The following is a 17,687-nucleotide window of genomic DNA, read 5'->3' as shown; positions in this document are numbered from 1 at the left end:
CTTAATTATGTACACTCTTTGACCCATGATGAGAGCAATATTTTAAGAAAATACTCTTTGAGCCATTCAAAAGGGAATGCAATGACCTTTGAGTTGTTCAATCCTTGCACTTTTTGGTCAATTCTAAAGAATTAAGGAAAAAAAAGGACAAAAGTGTGGAATCATGTGTATACAAATATATTTAACAATATTGTGATCGGTCTCTTTCACGAGTATATTAGTTGAGATGGTCCATCAACAATTTTTCGAGCTTAGTTAATTAGACAAGACATTCATCTAATCTATTGTTTTCTTTTACATTCAAAAAATTTAAAAAATGGCAATTCGATTCTTCTATTTAAAGAAATAGAGCTATATTTAAGTTGGCTACATAATTTAAATCGAATAAAAACTTAATCACGATAACATTTTTTATATAAAGATCTAACATTTGTAATAGAATAGAAATTAGAATTAATATATTAGTCACATTCGTTTTTTTAGAACGAAAAAAAAAAGAAAAAGAAAAAGAAAAAGAGATTGAATTGGGTTCACTAATTTAAAATTGGGCTTAAAAAGATCTCTCCTTTTTCACTTTTCAATGATGAAGGACATGTTACCCACATTCATATAGCATTATTAAAAGGAGCTTTAAGGTACCAAAATGTCCGATCCTTAAAAAATGTTTGTTATTTCCTAGTAAAAAAGTGCTACATATGCATCAATCTACACTATTTCACATGTGATTTTTCCTTGTAATATGATCCATCCTAATAATAATATATTCCCATTAAAAATATTTTAAAAACGATCTCTTACTTTTGGATATATATACTAGTTGAACTAAGCTTTTGAATTGACAAACATTTTATTTTTCTAATTGAGAGTACGTACGATCTTAGATAAAATGAGCTATATATATACTCACATTATTAGTTAAAAAATTGCCCAGTACAACTACGACATTGTGACAATCATATATATATATATATATATATATCTAATATCTAATTAAGAATGAGTTTCACCCTCAATTGGTTTTGTTATTCAAATCACAAAAAGATATATATAAACGATTTTCAATATGAATAAAAAGAAAACACATGCATGTTAGAAATATTAGAAGAAAACTTTATTGTGAGATGTGAACAAAGGTTAGAAGAAGATTGAACATTTTTAGGTTTGATGTTATTTAGCTGTTGGCTGTATATTTGCTTGAAATAATCCAATGCTTACCTTAATTACCTATATTATATTATTCTTTGAAAATAAGAGGATTTTAGTTTCAAAATCCAACTTTTATGTTATGATAATAATGCTTTTAAAATCCTAAATAAAGAGCCTATTAACATATGGAAACAAAAACTTTTATAGTTGAATGTAACGTCAATGACTTAATTATTAAAACGAGTGTGCTAGTCTTGTTCTTATGTTGTTTTAAAAAATTTCGTGATTTTCACTATCCATTTCATTAAATTTTAACAAAAGTTTTCTATAAATTGAGTAATTTGTAGTTACAAATAATACTATTTTAAAAGGTATTGAGGTCAAAAAAAAGAAAAAAAGAAACCACAACTAATTAAATTAAAAGACAGGAAAAAGAACACAATAAAACACACAAAAGAATTAAACTAGTTCAACAACACAAGTAAAGAAAGTAGTTAAATGTTGAAAGGAGATATAAAAAACTAATCCGTAAATTTGTGTATGGTAGTTCAAAATTAGTATCGTATAAAATTAGTAGTTTGAATCATGGATTGCAAATCCATATTTATGAGAGGCTAGAATATAAATATTGTATCACACTAATAATTTACACCTTTCCAAAACAAGAATCACTTAATTTTGGTTAAAAAAAGAGAAGAAAAAACTTGTTTTGATGCTAAATTTTCATAGAGATCAGAACCTGAAAAGAGATTAAGGGGATAAAAGAGTGATTATTAATTAGAGTTGAGGGACTGAATTCTTACTTTGCATAAACAAAAATATATATTTACTTTGATGGACCCAAGCCCATAAAAGCCCGAACTACTTACTTAGACAAAGCCATTTATTTGGATGGGCCCATAAATAATAAAAAAGATATTTGAAAAAAGGAGGGTAGTTAAGTCATTTTAGGTGGAGGGTTTCACTGACTTTGAGAGGATAAAAATAAGAACATCATCATCATCATCATCATCATCATTTCATCATCTTCTTCTTCCCCACTAAAATTTGTAGTTAAAAAGAAAAATCTGTCCAATTCCCAATGCTGAGAAGAAGTTTTTTGGAGCTAAAAGAAAAACCACAGAAATAGAAAGAGAGACAGAGAGAGAGAGAGAGAGAGAAAATTTCAATTCGATTCACGAGCTCTGATCATCATCATCATCAATCAATCGATCAATCTATCCACCGCCTCTTTTCAGAAACCCTAGAAACCCCGATTTGATTTTTACTTCAAGTAGACAGATGATAAAGGAATTTCTCAGTGTGTGATTTTATAAATAAACTTCTCTCCGTTGCTTTGCTGATAAATTAAAGGCAGTGAAGTTTGGTAAACTTTCACGTGCTCTGTTCTTTCCCCTTTCCCCATTCCTCATTTCACTGGCTCTCCTCGCGCCACAACATCAATCATTTTCTTCTTCCTTCTCGATTTTCCTTTTTCTTTGCGTACTGCTTCGGGAACTTCTTTCCCACGAAGCGGATTCATATAATTCTCAGAACAAATGGATCGCTCCGCACTTACTGTTGGACCAGGAATGGACATTCCCATCATGCACGATAGCGATCGTTATGAGCTTGTGCGCGACATTGGCTCTGGAAACTTCGGTATTGCTAGATTGATGAGGGATAAGCAAACTGGAGAGCTCGTGGCCGTCAAGTACATCGAGAGAGGTGAGAAGGTTAGTCAGCTGGTAACTGTCATTGCTATATTATTATGTTTATTTCTTCCTATTGTTTGAATTTTGAATGAGGATTGTTTCAATCTTCTTTGATTCAGGTGAGTTAGTTTGAACTATTCTGAATCTGCTTCCGATAGTATACATTTTATGTGTTTCTTGTGTTTTGGATTTCTATAATCGGTTGAAGATGGTTTTCTTTTGTTCTTGTTGTTGATATGAGAGAAAATTTAGAGCTACTTACGCCTTAAAAATTTTGTTTCTTATGAATTACAAATAAAATGTTTGTGATGTTCTTCAATTTCATTTCTACTTTCCTAAGTCTTTGCTATTGCCGTCAGTCACTATGAATTTATACGGGTTATGATATTAGTGTAACAAAAATATTGTTGTGATAGAGAACATGGAAATGCCATATATTTGATGTAAAAGTTCGATGATTTAACAAACATTAGTATATTATGAATTCCAAGACATTTTATGGAGTATAAGTTATTATTATTATTTAGTTTATTACACCACATGTGGAGGCCAGGAAATGGGTTAATCTTTGAGTTATGGTCATGTTATCTGAGGGTTGCCTTGTACATAATATCTATAAATCTAGTTTTAATTATTTGAATTTAATGTGAAGAGATCAAGACATTATATTTAGGGGTGAAAAGAAGTGCTTGCATTAGTTTAGTAACAACATGTAATCAAATTAATACAATATTTAATTACTTCAGTCAGAATTCTTCATCAAATGGCGGTTTAGTAGTATTTACCAACTCCATTTCATTCGACAGATAGATGCAAATGTGAAGCGAGAGATAATAAACCACAGATCTTTAAGGCATCCTAACATTGTCAGATTCAAGGAGGTTTGCTTTATTCTTTCATTTTGCTTCATCCTCACCCAGGCGGAATGTTTTCACCTAATTTATGGCGTGGAAACAGGTGATCTTGACCCCAACTCATCTTGCAATTGTGATGGAATATGCATCTGGAGGAGAGCTCTTTGAACGGATCTGCAATGCTGGAAGGTTCAGCGAGGATGAGGTTTGTTTTAGGTGCATTAAAATTCTTGATTTAGATCCTCCAACACCATCATTATCTGATTTTTTAAGTTATATTGATCTGCAGGCACGTTTCTTCTTCCAACAACTTATATCTGGTGTTAGCTATTGTCATGCAATGGTATGTAAATAATTTATATCGGTGGCTTTTATCATTTCCTTTGTGCCCCCAGAAGCAGAAGTCATTGTTAGAAACACAAGAATTCAAGTAATTGTTATTTTTTACACATGTTCTGCAGCAAGTATGTCATCGCGATTTGAAATTGGAGAATACATTGCTGGATGGAAGTCCTGCTCCTCGTTTGAAGATTTGTGATTTTGGATACTCAAAGGTAGACCTGGCTTCTTGTGTTTCTGCTCTACAAATGCTTCCGTAACCTTGAATTATGTTAGATAATTACGATGACTCATGTTGTAGGGACTAAAATTTTGGGAGTAACAAACTGTTCCACTACATATCAATCTGTTTTACTTGATGTGATCTGTTAATTGTCGAATGGAAAGTTAACTTTCCATGATTCAACTGTATTTGCATCTAGTTCTATCTTTGTTTGCTTGCACATTCTGATTCGGTGTTTTCCTTTCAGTCTTCTGTGCTGCATTCACAGCCAAAATCAACGGTTGGGACCCCTGCATATATTGCTCCTGAGGTCTTGCTTAAAAAAGAGTACGACGGCAAGGTAAACGTTATAAGATAATTATATATGTGCACATGTATCAATATGCCCATTCTATCTTGTGATGTGTTTTAAGATTGAGATTATTTTTCTTTTTTGGGTCTACCGACGGTATATTTCAGATTGCAGATGTATGGTCGTGTGGTGTGACCTTATATGTCATGTTGGTTGGTGCATACCCCTTCGAGGACCCTGAGGACCCAAAAAACTTTCGAAAAACAATTCAGGTAAGTAGGGGTTAAATTTGCTGCATTTATAATTCTGGGTCCAATACTTTTAGGTTAAAAGATTTGATTGTTTATTGCAGAGAATCCTAAATGTACAATACTCAATTCCCGATTATGTACTTATCTCTCCTGAGTGCCGCCATCTGATCTCTAGGATTTTTGTTGCCGACCCAACTAAGGTTAGACTCTAGATTCTTGTTAACAATCCTTTGTCGATATGATTTGATGTTTTTAACTAAAATCATCTGGGATAGAGGATTACAATTCCGGAGATAAGGAATCATGAGTGGTTTCTGAAGAATCTTCCAGCCGACCTTGTAGACGAAAACACAATGAACAGCCAATACGAAGAGCCTGATCAACCAATGCAAACCAGTGAAGAGATTATGCAGATAATAGCTGAAGCTGGCCTTCCAGCTGCAGGAACACAGAGTCTCAACCAATACCTTACCGGCAGCCTTGATATCGATGACGAAATGGAAGACGATGAAGAGAGCGATGCTGATCTTGATCTCGATATCGACAGCAGTGGAGAAGTTGTCTATGCAATGTAATTGTTAATAGGATTGAAAAGGACAAACTAAAACACACATTTGTAGCATACACTTGGACGATGAAGGCTGGAGAGATCTTGAGACCATAGGATAGAGGTTTATCAATAGAATTGTGATCCATGAACCGAGTCAGTGAATCCATCTGTTCCTATATATATATTAGCTTTTCCTTGGTTTGGGGTTTTATTGATCACCTTTTAAAAGTGCTTTCTCTGTATAATTTGTCTATCACCCCCATAGACGAACACTTCATCCTTTACCGTTGTAAATTTTTCTGTAGAAAATATTTGAACTGCTTTGTCAATCCTCTGTTCTCATAATCTGCATCCAATAATGTGATTAGGAAACATAGTAAATTCACATTTTAATGAGGGAAATTCATTAGAGGTTCTAAAATCGCTATCAAAGTATGTTATATCTATATATATCAGTTATAAAAAATGCACGAAAGAACAAAAATAGCTCTTGATAAACTACACGCGATCCACTCCATGGTCAGCTTTCTGAATTGGCAGTTTCCTGCACAGTAGGAGCTAGGTTTTGCCCACTGTTCAAATTTCCATCTTCGGATGTTTCAACTGATGGTGGTGGTTGTGATTGGATTGGAGCCACTGTCTCTGGAGGAGGAGCCGGAGCCGAATACACACCTGGTGGAGGAGGGTACACACTCTGCCCATACACAGGAGGTTGCGCATGACCCCCACTAACGGTTTGGTAAGACCCAGACTGGTCATTTCCTGTCTGAGGAAGCGACTGGGTCGGGTCTGTCTGGTAAGTCCAGTACCCAGTGGAAGCTTGGTATGCTGCAGTAGGATATGTACCTTCAGAGGTTCCATTTGTTGATGGCAAAGCAGGTGGTGCACTTCCTGAGTTAAGGTACATGTTTTGTTGATCATAACTTGGTGGAATCTGCCCATAACTTGGTGCCTGTTGGGAGTAGCTTTGATCATAACCATGAGTGCCACTTGAGGCTGGCTGACCATAGCTATAGTCTTGATATGGAGGAGGAGCTGACCCGACCTGAGACTGTTGGCCATAGTAATTATATCCCGTACTTTGGTCTGATGGCTGCATGGTCGATTGGTTCGATTGATCCCAGCTTGCTACTTGAGTTGGGGGGTAGGTGCTGTAATATTGTGGCCCCGGAGGCGGGGGATAGGTTCCTGGTGCATAACCATATTGGGGTTGCTGCTGTTGCAATGGAGGTTGTTGTCCAGCTTGAGACCAATTGTTGGTAGAAGGGTATGTTGGCTGCGCATAGCTATTAGTTTCAGATACCAGACGTTTCTGCAGAAAGGGGTATATGACTTAAAAGATTATCAATATTCAAAATCTTGCACTCTACCAAAATGTATGCCAATCTCTTAAATATCCTACCAACTTCGAAGTCAAAGGTTTAATTTACACATTATTGAAAAGATAGACCAGCCAAGAAAATGAAATTCCACGGAGCAAATAAGTAGATTCATTAATTAGAAGTACTAAATAAATTATGCAAAAATATTGCTTTAAAATTAATTGTACTAAAAAGTGGAGAGGTATACTACGGATTGCCATGCACATTTCCGATTTTCAATCGGGCATCGGAGACGATAATATAAGTAAACGAACCAAAGAAACCTCAGCAGGAAATTTGTAAAGCCAGAGAAAAAAAACGACATAGTTTAGAAGAAATTTGATGGTTCATATGTTATTTCCTAATGATACATTTAGAAAGTTAGGAGTTTGGAAAGGAAACCATGCTCCCCGATATAAAAAAAAAATGTGAGGGCAACAGAGGTATGTGATGAGTGTTGACTTACCCCGCTTATGACTTCGTTGATCAACTCTTTGGCTGACTCAATCTGCTCCTTAAGCCCATTAATATAAACACTTCTCTCTGTCGATGTATCTCCAGGAGGGAGGTGCAAAGGGATAATCTGTAAAATGATTATTAGCATTCCGGACCCAGAGTACAATGTGAATGGTGCAAATAGCCATATAATATTGTAATAAGGGCTAAGAGGCCAAAGTGATTTTCTTATCTTTTCTTCAAGTACAATCCCGTCTGGCACTCTTCTGGGTGGGGGGGATAAACAGATAAGAAAACTAAGATGTTGTAATGATGAAACGGAGGAGATCATTTTTTTTTTCCTTTGAGTGAACTAATTTTTTTCAAATACACAAAGCTGAAGTGAGAAAAGAAGGCAAAGAATATGCTACTTCAAACAATTCAGACAGTTATAAATCTAACAATACTAAACAGATTCAAACAGTAGTATTCCTTCTCTTTGCTAATTTTTAAAGGCTCTCGGCTGTTTTTGTTCGGCAATAATTGCATGGGAAACAGTTCAATTGTATCTAGTCCACACAAGTTCAATTGTTCAACTGTATCTAGATAATACAATACCTGAACACGAGCAGCTGACTTGCTCTGTATGCTCTTTATAGTTTCACCTCCCTTTCCAATGACAAGTGCAACCTATAAACAAAATTATTACATAACATTAGCTTTATCTTCAAGGGTAGTAAAACACAACGAAAGCAATTACCTTATTATTAGGAATCTTCATTACAAACTGCTCAACTCCAGGTTGACTCGAGTTCATTGCCTGATTAGTGGTGGAGGCAGAACCCCCTGAATCTGCCTGTTACATAAAGGTGCCTAAATTAGCTTCACATCTCGAACACAAAAGTTGACAAAGATAGCATTCTAATCAGTGCTTTACCTCCGCAATCACTTCATTGATAAGCTGTTCTGCCCTGCTAACTTGCTCTGAGGTGCCCATTAATTCAACGTCTCTAGTTAAAGACTGTGGATCAGCTTCAAAATCTCTGGTGATCTGAATTTTAGCACCAGATTGGAGTTGGAGGTATTTGATTGTTTCTCCTCCTTTCCCGATAATCAATCCAACCTACAAACAGATTTATGGGCGGGGGGCGGAAATCACCATTGTCAGCAGTAGGCAAATGGTAATCTATCTGAAAACAATATGGCAAAACCAAGTACCTTAATATTTGGAATATTTATTTTCTTGCTTGTGGTTTGAAAACCATGATATGGACCTGCTTGAGTACCAGAAGAAACTAAACACTTGAAAGTTAGCAAAATCTAGCACGACAAATTTGTGTTTCTTTTCAATAGAAAGTGCAACACACGTTCAGTATTAAAGAATACAAAAAACAGTGTGAATCTCAAGGATTCCAAAGCATGTTGACAGATCTTAATGGAAGAAGTGAACACGACACGACATGAAGCAGAGTTATTTGAGTATGAAAATAAATGAACATCAACATCTACTTCATGATTAGTAGAATAAGAATTATTTTTGAAAAAGAAAACAAGCTAGTAGAATAAGAAATATTAAGCAAATTAAACATGCCAAAAAGAATCTCAAGTAACAGGCAATAAATATTAGATTGAGACTACACCATTGATCATTGCCATAGTCTGATAGTCATACATCTAAAACCTAATACAATTCGTTCTTCGTGAAGAAGAGTTACACAATCCATTATTGTAGACAAACAAACATAGAAGAAAAGGAAAGAAATAAAGAAATTTCAATGACAAACCCAGAGTTATCGTACACTACACAGCCTCAAATTGAAAAGTAATTTACATTATTTTTTAAACTACTATGCTTTTGTTGTCGAATAAAGAAACAGATATTCATTGTCTAAACTACATGAAGGCGTCGAGAACAAAGTTTCTTTCCTAGTTCTGTAACATCTTGATCTACCCACCCCCTAATCTTGTCGTTCAGTGGTACTGTTTCACTCTGTTCATAAAACTCCATAAGCCTAGTGTTAAGGATCATTTTGACTGTGGCCACAAACCAATTATGAAATGTTTTAACTGTAGTTGAGTGGAAGGACAATTGTAAATTGAAGCACTCACAGATGAAGTTCCAGCACCTACTCATAAATTGACACTGCAAGATGTGATTTCAACTCTCTTTTGTATTTGTACATAAATTGCACTAGTTTGAATATAAGGACAGCAAGCAAAGGTCATTTTTGGGCTCCTTCCAGGATGTTAACTACCCCAAAACAAAGGGTGCCACACAAAGAGTTCCACATATTTGAGTCAGTGCCACTCCTATTTATTGCAAGAGCGAGTGCTTTATGAAGAAGTAAACAACTTACAATCAGGTTTTGGAACAAATACCCCAACAAGAAGTAATTTGGATTCTAAATGTTCCATATTCTTCAATCTTCATCCTGCCAAATGCTCAAAATCTTCTACTTCTGCCTCCAACAAGTTCCTTCTAGCAGTGATTTTCCACAAAAACATCTCACCGTCCAACATATTGCAACTAACCCATTTCTTGTTGTTACAAGTTACATAGATAATCGCCACTAGACGAAAATTCAGTTCCCTTGTTGATAGCTCCTATACTATCCAACATCAATCCAAAAGGAGGTCTTGTACCATTCCTGATTTTAACGAAGGAAAACCTTCACAAGTGAAAACTTAGTTTATTTAGGAGCGTAAGCAGTTCGATTTGGGTCGGTTTGAGTGTCAAACTGAAACCAAACCATCATATTTGTTTAAGAAGTCAGGAAAGCAAACCGAAATCGTAAACATACACAACCAAACTGCTTGAAAGCAAACCAGCAGTTTAGTCAGCTCGGTTTGGTGGTTCGCCATTTGGATAACTATAGTGGTGGACAGGCTAGGCCTGACCATGGACTGTATTAAATTGAACGGAAGGAAAATCAGAAATATATGCCAAACATATAGTTGTAGGAATCAACAACAAGAGTTGGAGGTTAAAGGTGGTGTTTGTAACCAACTATACAACCATCGTGTTTTGAAATCCAATACGATTATATATATAATTGGTTGGTTTGAGGCACATTCAATTCCGACTTGCTAAACCCGCAACCAACCCAATAGTTTCAGTTTTCCTTATGTCAATGGTTGAGCAGATTTTAACCTGAACCAATACTCATTTCAGTCAATTTAATCCCTTTTTAGTTTGCGCTTCAAGTTTCATTATAGAACAAGGGGAGCTTCCACTGTGAATTGAGCTCCAGTGGAGAGTGAAAGAAAGTCTCGATATATAAACTCTTCTGCTTAAAAGGAATGGAAATCCAAAATTTGAAAAAGAATTCCTAACAAATAAAAATGATTGATGATTTGATAAACTACAAAGTTGGGGGCAATGGAATTGGAACAACTCATTCTACAGTGATCAAAGCAACGATCCTCTGTTTTTTTAAAAGGAAAAAAGAAAAAAACTTAAAGCAGCAATAGTATTGATCAAGATGGAGCACCACACAGCTGTAGAGAGCTTGAGAAGACCTAGAATGAATGATGCAGATTTAATAGGCCACCGTCCTTGTCCATCTGAATGCCTGTTTTTGGCCTGAGCAGTTTGACCAACACCCCTACAAAATAGTCAGAATGGAATAACCTGCTTGTGGGCAAGAACATCCTCCAAGTATCTTTTTTGCCTTGGCCAAGGGCAACTTTCTGAGGGCATGAGCTGTAACTCATGTATTCTTGAAATGGACTCTGAGGTCGAATCTACTTTGCAGGACTTGGCGGGAATTAACCATGGCAGCAGATGACAGTTCTCTAAAAAACTTGAGTCGCTCCTGTGAATTAAGCTCCAATGAGCTCTCTTATTTTTCTCATCTGAACTAGTGTTCCATGTGTTATGGAAAGGAAACGTACATTTGGAGGATAAGAGGTTAGGATAGACTCCTCTGCTTAATGTTTCCCCATTTATATTATTTGACTTCTATGGAAAATCGTTTTATGGTTAAGGAGTTTGAGTTTAGAACGGAAAAACGGATATTTGCCTTCGGAGTCCTGACCCTATTGGGGGCTTTTCTGTAGTTGTTTTTTTCACTGCTTGTTAAACCATTCAACCATTCTCCTTTTCTCGTCTATGTGTTAGGTGAAAATATAAAGGTAAATTCTTTGTTTGGCAGAAAAGAGAAAGCCACTCTCTTTGATCAGGTTGTAAGGATACATTATTTGTCGGAAAACAGAGGAAGTAGAAGACCTAGATAATATCTTTCGGAACAACATCTTTGCAGAATTCGTGGGAAATTTTCATTTGCATCAACACACAAGTTCCAGTAAAGAAAGAATTTCATTTTCATCAAGGTCCCAACTGTCTAGCAGATAGTAAAGCAGTGGAAATCTACAGATTACAATAAGAAGTATGCCAACACCATGGGGTAACAATCGGTATAAACTCCACAGCTCTCTACAAAATTGATTTGTGAACCCTTGGACTGGATTGATGTCACCCCAAAAATTAGACAAATTGTTAAAACAATATTAGATTTGATAGACCGTGAGAAACCTTCTTCAAATTCCATCACAAAGATTACCCTTTGGTTTCACAAAATGACTCGGACTCCATAAAGGCCGACTCCAATTCCCTTTTCTCCAACAAATCAAACAAGTAAATCTTTCACCGTACACCCAACTTAACCAAAATTCTATACTATCAAAGTAGTCTAAATCCAACCACAAGTGAATCAAAGGAAGAACTAATATTAAACTTACGAGCATAAAAATAGACAAGCAGAAAATTACCTTAACCTAATTTCTCTTAAAAGAAAGAAATAAAGAAAAAAACCCTAGATGCAAAGGAATTGAAGATATTTCCCTGGCTTACCAGGAAATGTGGAAGAGGATAATGGTGGGTTTAGAGGCGCAGGGGCGGCAGCGGGGGGTTCATACTCAAAACGAGGGCGTTTGGACTCGGCATTGCTGACTAGCTTAGCAACAATTTCCTGAGCTTTTTGTTTGGCCAATTGAATATTCTCTTCGAGCTTGCGCTTGTTAGTGTCGGAGTGAAGCTCTTCGCCGTCCTCGTGGTCTTTCATGGCGGTGGGAATAAAGGAAAATCAGTGTGGTGTTGGAAAAGGGGAATAGCGGGGAGGGGAGTGGAGGGAGGGGTTTGTTAAGAACGGTGGTGGTAGCGGTAGGGCTTTTTAAGTTTGCTCTTTAAAACCAAATTGGATTCCAAAGTCTCTCTCTCAAGTCAACCTTCTATCATGTTTTGACATTTTTTTTTTCTTTTTAGTATTCATGTTATACATATTTCTAACCCAACCATTCCAACATAGATTAGTAGATAATATCAATTATTAAGATCCTTCGTTGTTGTAATTGTACCACTAGAAACCAAAAATTATCGTTTAGTAATTCATTATTTTTTTATACAAATGATTATTAGGTAAATTTGTGATGATAGTCTAATGGTACCAATTTTGATTTTAGTACAAAGGACAGGAGCAACAACTTTTTAAATTTGACATAAAGGTATCGCATATCTCTTCCCATATTATCAACTTAAAAAGTATTATTACCTCTTTAAGAATTCAACGTTTCAAATAGTCCATGTATTTTAATATTCAATTTTAATTGTTTATTCTTTTTAAAAACAAAATTCTTTAAATCGTCTTTTAATCATTAGACCATGTTTACCAAATGTGTAATGTGGATTGGTGTAGTATTTTATTTATCGCAAATGTAATTTTATTATTTTTTATTACGTTCATTTTGATTGTTAGAGTTTAATGGTAATGATGACAATAATAATAGCATCCAAATTTTACAAATATGAAAGGTAGAAATGAATGCAACCTTATTTTGAAGTTAAAATTGAGACATAATTACTACTTTGATTATGTAGTGTAGTTTCATAGATAGGTTCATTATCTCGTATGCCACATAGACATCTTTCATTAAAAAAAAAATTCAAAGTATACAAACTAAAATTAAACAAACTTCAAAATAGGAACTAATTTATTTAACTTTGTTTTGTTTGTTTGTTTTTTCATATATTACCGTCCCCTTGATTCCTAGGATGTGCAAAAGCTTTTGGGATGGATTACTTGGTTTGCAAAAATATTTGGTAGGTAAATTAGGACTTGAGAGTTATCTCAAGATATGCTTGAGAGTGATGAAGGGCTCAAGTACCTTGGATCACTTGGTTTATTGTGTATTTCCATTATTCTATATACCCAATATATCCGGGTTCTATCACATTAACACCTAAGATCATAATCCATTAGAGCATAGCCTTGGAGATGATGACACCTATCATTATATCAATGGTTGAGCGTTCAATCTCTCGCCCTACAATAAGCGGTTATACAATTATTCTCACACACCATCCTTACTAATTTTCTTAAAGTTTAGGAAGGAATTGAAGTGTAAAACCAACCTCCAATACTTTCTGTGCTACATACATGAAAGAAAGAAAATTTTGAGAAAATTGGCATTACATTGGGTTTCATTTAAAGCTTATAAGGAACTGTTTATCAGGAAAATGATGCCTTTGATGAAGCACAATCAGTCTCACGCTAAATGACGCTATCGACCAGTTTGCTCGATCAATCACTTCATTCTGATGAAGCCAGCAATGTCATCTGCACAAGAAAAAGGATAATTGATTGAAAGAGAAGGGGATTACAAGCAGGTCAAGAAATCCTACATAGACAAGAGTGTAAAGTTTCATGCATTGAACAAAATGCATCTGCTAGTGCCAGATAATTGGATCTCATTACACATGTAAACACTACAAATATGATCATGATTATCGCGTTTCTGTTTAACCATTTTTTCCGTTTTCAAAAACAATTGTTCGTCCCTTAGTTTGCATTTGTTACAATCCAAGAACCTTATTTGACAACAAATTCATGTGTTATCCAGTTATCAAGAGACAATGATAGAACACAAACAAAACTTAAGACGATATAGAAATATATAAACAGAAAAAAAATTACAACTAACCCAAGCTGCTTAAAGCATAAATTCTCAGTTAGAGGTTCAGATCCTCTACCTCCATGTGTTGAACTCTAAATTATTTTTATTAATAAAAAAATAACAACAATAAAATAAAATTGCTGTACTTGGACCCTCCCTCTATTGAAATACCTGGTCCACTGTTTATGCGATTTCGATTAATTCTTCTTTGTATCCAAGTGATTCTCATTATGCTTCAGCAACATCGATGTCTTCTGGGGTCTTCTAAACCAGAGAAAAAAAGACCATAAAGTTCTGACCAAACCTCCATTTGCCAAATGAGGAATGAATATGCGACCCCAATATGGAAAGTATGGTCCGGGCAGTTTAATGAGGGTGAAGAATATTGCAATTGTGATCAAATGCCAAGGTACTTCTAGATCCTGGAAAAAAGGAAAAAGGAGGAGAATAGAAAAGAAAGAACTTTTAACTTGCCAATTCTATTTTAGAAGGAAACAATTATAACATGAATAGTTACGAAATGTTCAGAAAAAGAGTTCATCCACGATTAATCAGACAACCTCAGCAACCTACTGAATCCCCCAAGAGATCATTATTCCTACTTGCCGCTACAGTTAAGGCATCCAAGATGAAAAGTATCCTCATAGCCAATGTAGATTATAGGAATTTAGAGGCCAATGAAGAATTTCAAACAGCTCTTCAAATTGTATTCCTACTCGAGGGCAAGCTTTAGAGTGTGTTCCAAAGAAAAATAATCAACGGGAAGACTAATAAAACATGTTTGAACATTCCTAGCTAATAGCATTTAAAAAATGACTATCGTTCAAAATGAAAAATGCAACAAAGACAACAAAGAACAAGGAGCAGTTGACTAAAAGAAACAATAAAGAAATGAAATAACAAGTGCAACATCAGATGGTTGAAATTGTTTTCAATCTCACTTGGTTAATAATTAGAAAATGGTTTTCAACTGCCTCACACGCACATAAGAATTATTTACGTAATCCATAAAAAGTAGAAAATGTTATTGTCAAAGCTTCAACAAGGATGACATAGAAACAGAACTAAAATGGATGATATCAGACCAATGCTTAGTCAATAAACCATCACAACGATCCATTCAACTAACGTCTCACACATAATGGAGAGGTGATAATAAAATCTTACCTTAAGAATTGGAGATAGACTTAAAGCTGTCTGTCTCATGACCTCAGCAACGGAGAAGCCAATTATAAATGGAAATGGGACAATAAGAAGCTTCTTTTCATGAGCACAGTAAGACATCTCGCTAAGGGAGGTTACGAGGAGTAATGGTACAGACAAGTACTTGATAACCGTCAAGATGAGGTCAGCAATAAGCTGGATGAAGTTATCCAATGCCTCGTTCCAAGGGAAAGACTTCACTGGCTCTGGTGAAGTATCCCAAAGCTGTTCTACCTTGTTCTTCAAACTATCCCAATTTACCCTTCCTGAATCATCTGACTGTCCTGCAGTCATATTCATAGCACAAGAGACCACTGATCTAGCATTCTGAAATCTTTTATGTGGTTTTAAACTCACTATGTGGCTGCATTCTGGAGACCGACACTACAATAGGAATAAATTTTGTGAACAAATTGCTCGAGACAACATGACTCAACCAACAATGTCTTGACATATAAATTTGGATACGTCAGTTATGTTGAAAAAGCAGGAATTAAGAAAGAGAAAAGGCAACAGGCTAAGCAAAAGGTGACTCAAGAAAAAGTTGAAAAAATTCATTAAACAGAATGCAAATCCATCACAGAAATGTTAAAACACAGCACAATCTAAATTTTAAAAGCAGAAGATGCATTATCCGTTCATCATTGACTAAAATACCACTTCACCAACAAAAATTAGATGACAAACTAAAGCAAATTCAATCATTTCTAGTTTAGACTTGGATATTAATTCAATTCAGAAAGTTCAATCCATAGGCCATTAATGTTGAATAAAGAGGAAATACCATGGTAGGAATTTGAACGAGAGCCCCTACATTATCATCACATTCAATTAACACTAATGAGTAAACTCAAAAGTTTAAGCTAATAAGCTAGGATAGACTTGATCATTCTATTTCACACATAGATACACCCCTACGGTAACTACAGTCTTCAGCATTCTTCCCACTTGAATGGTCTCTCCTTTCCTTCATGGCAATGAGAAGCTAAAATAGATATGTCTATACCTCTTTTCCTTCACAGCAACACCATCTTCCTTCAAATTGAGTTTTCAAATCACCAATTACCATCACCCACAAATTTATATAAAGGTTATTCCATCAATTCAATCAACATAGTTTCACGACTAACAATTAACTTCATCAACACAAATGCTTTCTCGAAAACTATAAACCAAGCTCTTAAAATCCCACCCACTAAATCAAGCTTCACAGAAAATACTTCAGAAAAAGAAGAAAGAGGAAGGGTCGTCGAGCTTACACTGGGAGCTAGAAGAAACGGGGCGTGAAGGGCCATTTTAATGGAAGTTTGAAAGTGAGTGGGCGGAGAAAGCAGGTGGGTCGCCATAGTTGGACCTCAATTGAAGCTTTCGATGAAGGATACACAAATTTGGAAGGAGGGTTTCTTCTCAGACACTATAACACATGAGAAAATCTGAAAATTTGATGGGAGGGTCGTCAGCTCCAGCGAAAGAAAAACCTTAACTTGGATAGAAGGGTTTAAGATGACGGGACCCGAATACGCTGCCGGCTCCCCACGGTGATAAGGAAGGAAGATTGCTATAACTAAATCGAATTACTTTTTTTTAAAAAAAAAAACCATCAAAATTAAAATTAGAACTCAATTTCTATTACCCTATTTTATAGATTTTGTATTTTAGGAAAATATTCGGTCTCCAAATAATTATGTGATTGAGATAACAATTATAATTATTATTTTGTAGTAAAGTTTATATCTCACTAAATTGTTGTAAGTTATAAAATTGTAAGTATGTGACTTAAACTAGTTACTTGCAAAAAAAAGAATAATAATAATAATATAAGTGTCATATAACTAGCAGCAGTTTCTACATTTTAAGTACATTTTTTTTTATCGATTTTTGTTTTATCTTTAAGTCAAATTTACATAAATAATTATCGAAATTTTCTATTAAATAACGTCTTTCATCCATCTACTTAAAAGGTAATATTCTAGAGTTAACTAGAAGATTAACTATGAGATAATATTAATCATTTAGCATTTTTGTTACTAGAACCTTATGCTATAATCTAAGTGAACGAAGTTTAAATTATAAAAGCCCTTACAACAACAATGTGTTTTTTCGCTAGAAAAGAAAAAAGAGAAGAAAATTGTCCAAAACAACTCTTCCAAATTTTCACATTACAAAAATAGCAAACTTCTTGGTTTGTTAGATATATGAGTATCAGTTTATTTTCATCAGAAGGCTTAGGATAAACTCTGTTTAAGGAGTTTTCATAAAACGTGTTATGTTTGTGGTATGAAACAGATTGTTTTAGACCATTTTTCAAAAGAGAGAAAGGAAAGATGTGAATGAATGAGGTGGTGGAATACACGATAGCAAAGCCCAAGAGCCCAGTCTTGCAGGGAG

At 35.1% G+C, this 17,687-nt stretch overlaps 3 protein-coding genes across 4 annotated transcripts; 1 reads left to right on the top strand and 2 right to left on the bottom strand.

Annotated features, from left to right (window-relative positions):
- The first annotated feature begins 2,082 nt into the window (after window positions 1-2,082).
- Window positions 2,083-5,678, top strand: LOC103495213 (serine/threonine-protein kinase SRK2E). The gene is made up of 9 exons (XM_008456687.3): window positions 2,083-2,861; window positions 3,647-3,721; window positions 3,798-3,899; window positions 3,984-4,037; window positions 4,156-4,248; window positions 4,504-4,596; window positions 4,716-4,820; window positions 4,901-4,999; window positions 5,075-5,678. The coding sequence occupies exons 1-9, from the start codon at window positions 2,685-2,687 to the stop codon at window positions 5,372-5,374; spliced, it is 1,098 nt and encodes a 365-aa protein (XP_008454909.1). The 5' UTR covers window positions 2,083-2,684; the 3' UTR covers window positions 5,375-5,678.
- A 52-nt stretch (window positions 5,679-5,730) lies between these two features.
- Window positions 5,731-12,326, bottom strand: LOC103495212 (uncharacterized). Of its 2 annotated transcripts, none has more exons than XM_008456686.3 (7): window positions 11,998-12,326; window positions 8,364-8,440; window positions 8,083-8,268; window positions 7,906-8,001; window positions 7,764-7,835; window positions 7,177-7,293; window positions 5,731-6,661 (listed from the first exon to the last, which is right to left on the bottom strand). In XM_008456686.3, exons 1-7 carry the CDS (start codon window positions 12,206-12,208, stop codon window positions 5,870-5,872), a joined length of 1,551 nt encoding a protein of 516 aa, XP_008454908.2. In that variant the 5' UTR covers window positions 12,209-12,326; the 3' UTR covers window positions 5,731-5,869. The 2 variants fall into 2 exon arrangements, with proteins under 2 accessions (XP_008454908.2, XP_050939030.1); XM_051083073.1 differs by having other exon boundaries at window positions 5,731-6,625; window positions 11,998-12,314.
- Window positions 12,327-13,411: 1,085 nt separating this feature from the next.
- LOC103495211 (uncharacterized) lies at window positions 13,412-16,927 on the bottom strand. Its single transcript, XM_008456684.3, has 4 exons — window positions 16,559-16,927; window positions 15,264-15,683; window positions 14,268-14,518; window positions 13,412-13,759 (listed from the first exon to the last, which is right to left on the bottom strand). The coding sequence occupies exons 1-3, from the start codon at window positions 16,643-16,645 to the stop codon at window positions 14,294-14,296; spliced, it is 732 nt and encodes a 243-aa protein (XP_008454906.2). The 5' UTR covers window positions 16,646-16,927; the 3' UTR covers window positions 13,412-13,759; window positions 14,268-14,293.
- Between the last annotated feature and the right edge of the window lie 760 nt (window positions 16,928-17,687).

Source organism: Cucumis melo, chromosome 1 (assembly GCF_025177605.1).
Source record: "Cucumis melo cultivar AY chromosome 1, USDA_Cmelo_AY_1.0, whole genome shotgun sequence".
Taxonomy (NCBI): Eukaryota; Viridiplantae; Streptophyta; class Magnoliopsida; order Cucurbitales; family Cucurbitaceae; genus Cucumis; species Cucumis melo.
Note: the sequence above shows the minus strand (reverse complement) of the source record. Positions and strands in the feature narration are given on the sequence as shown.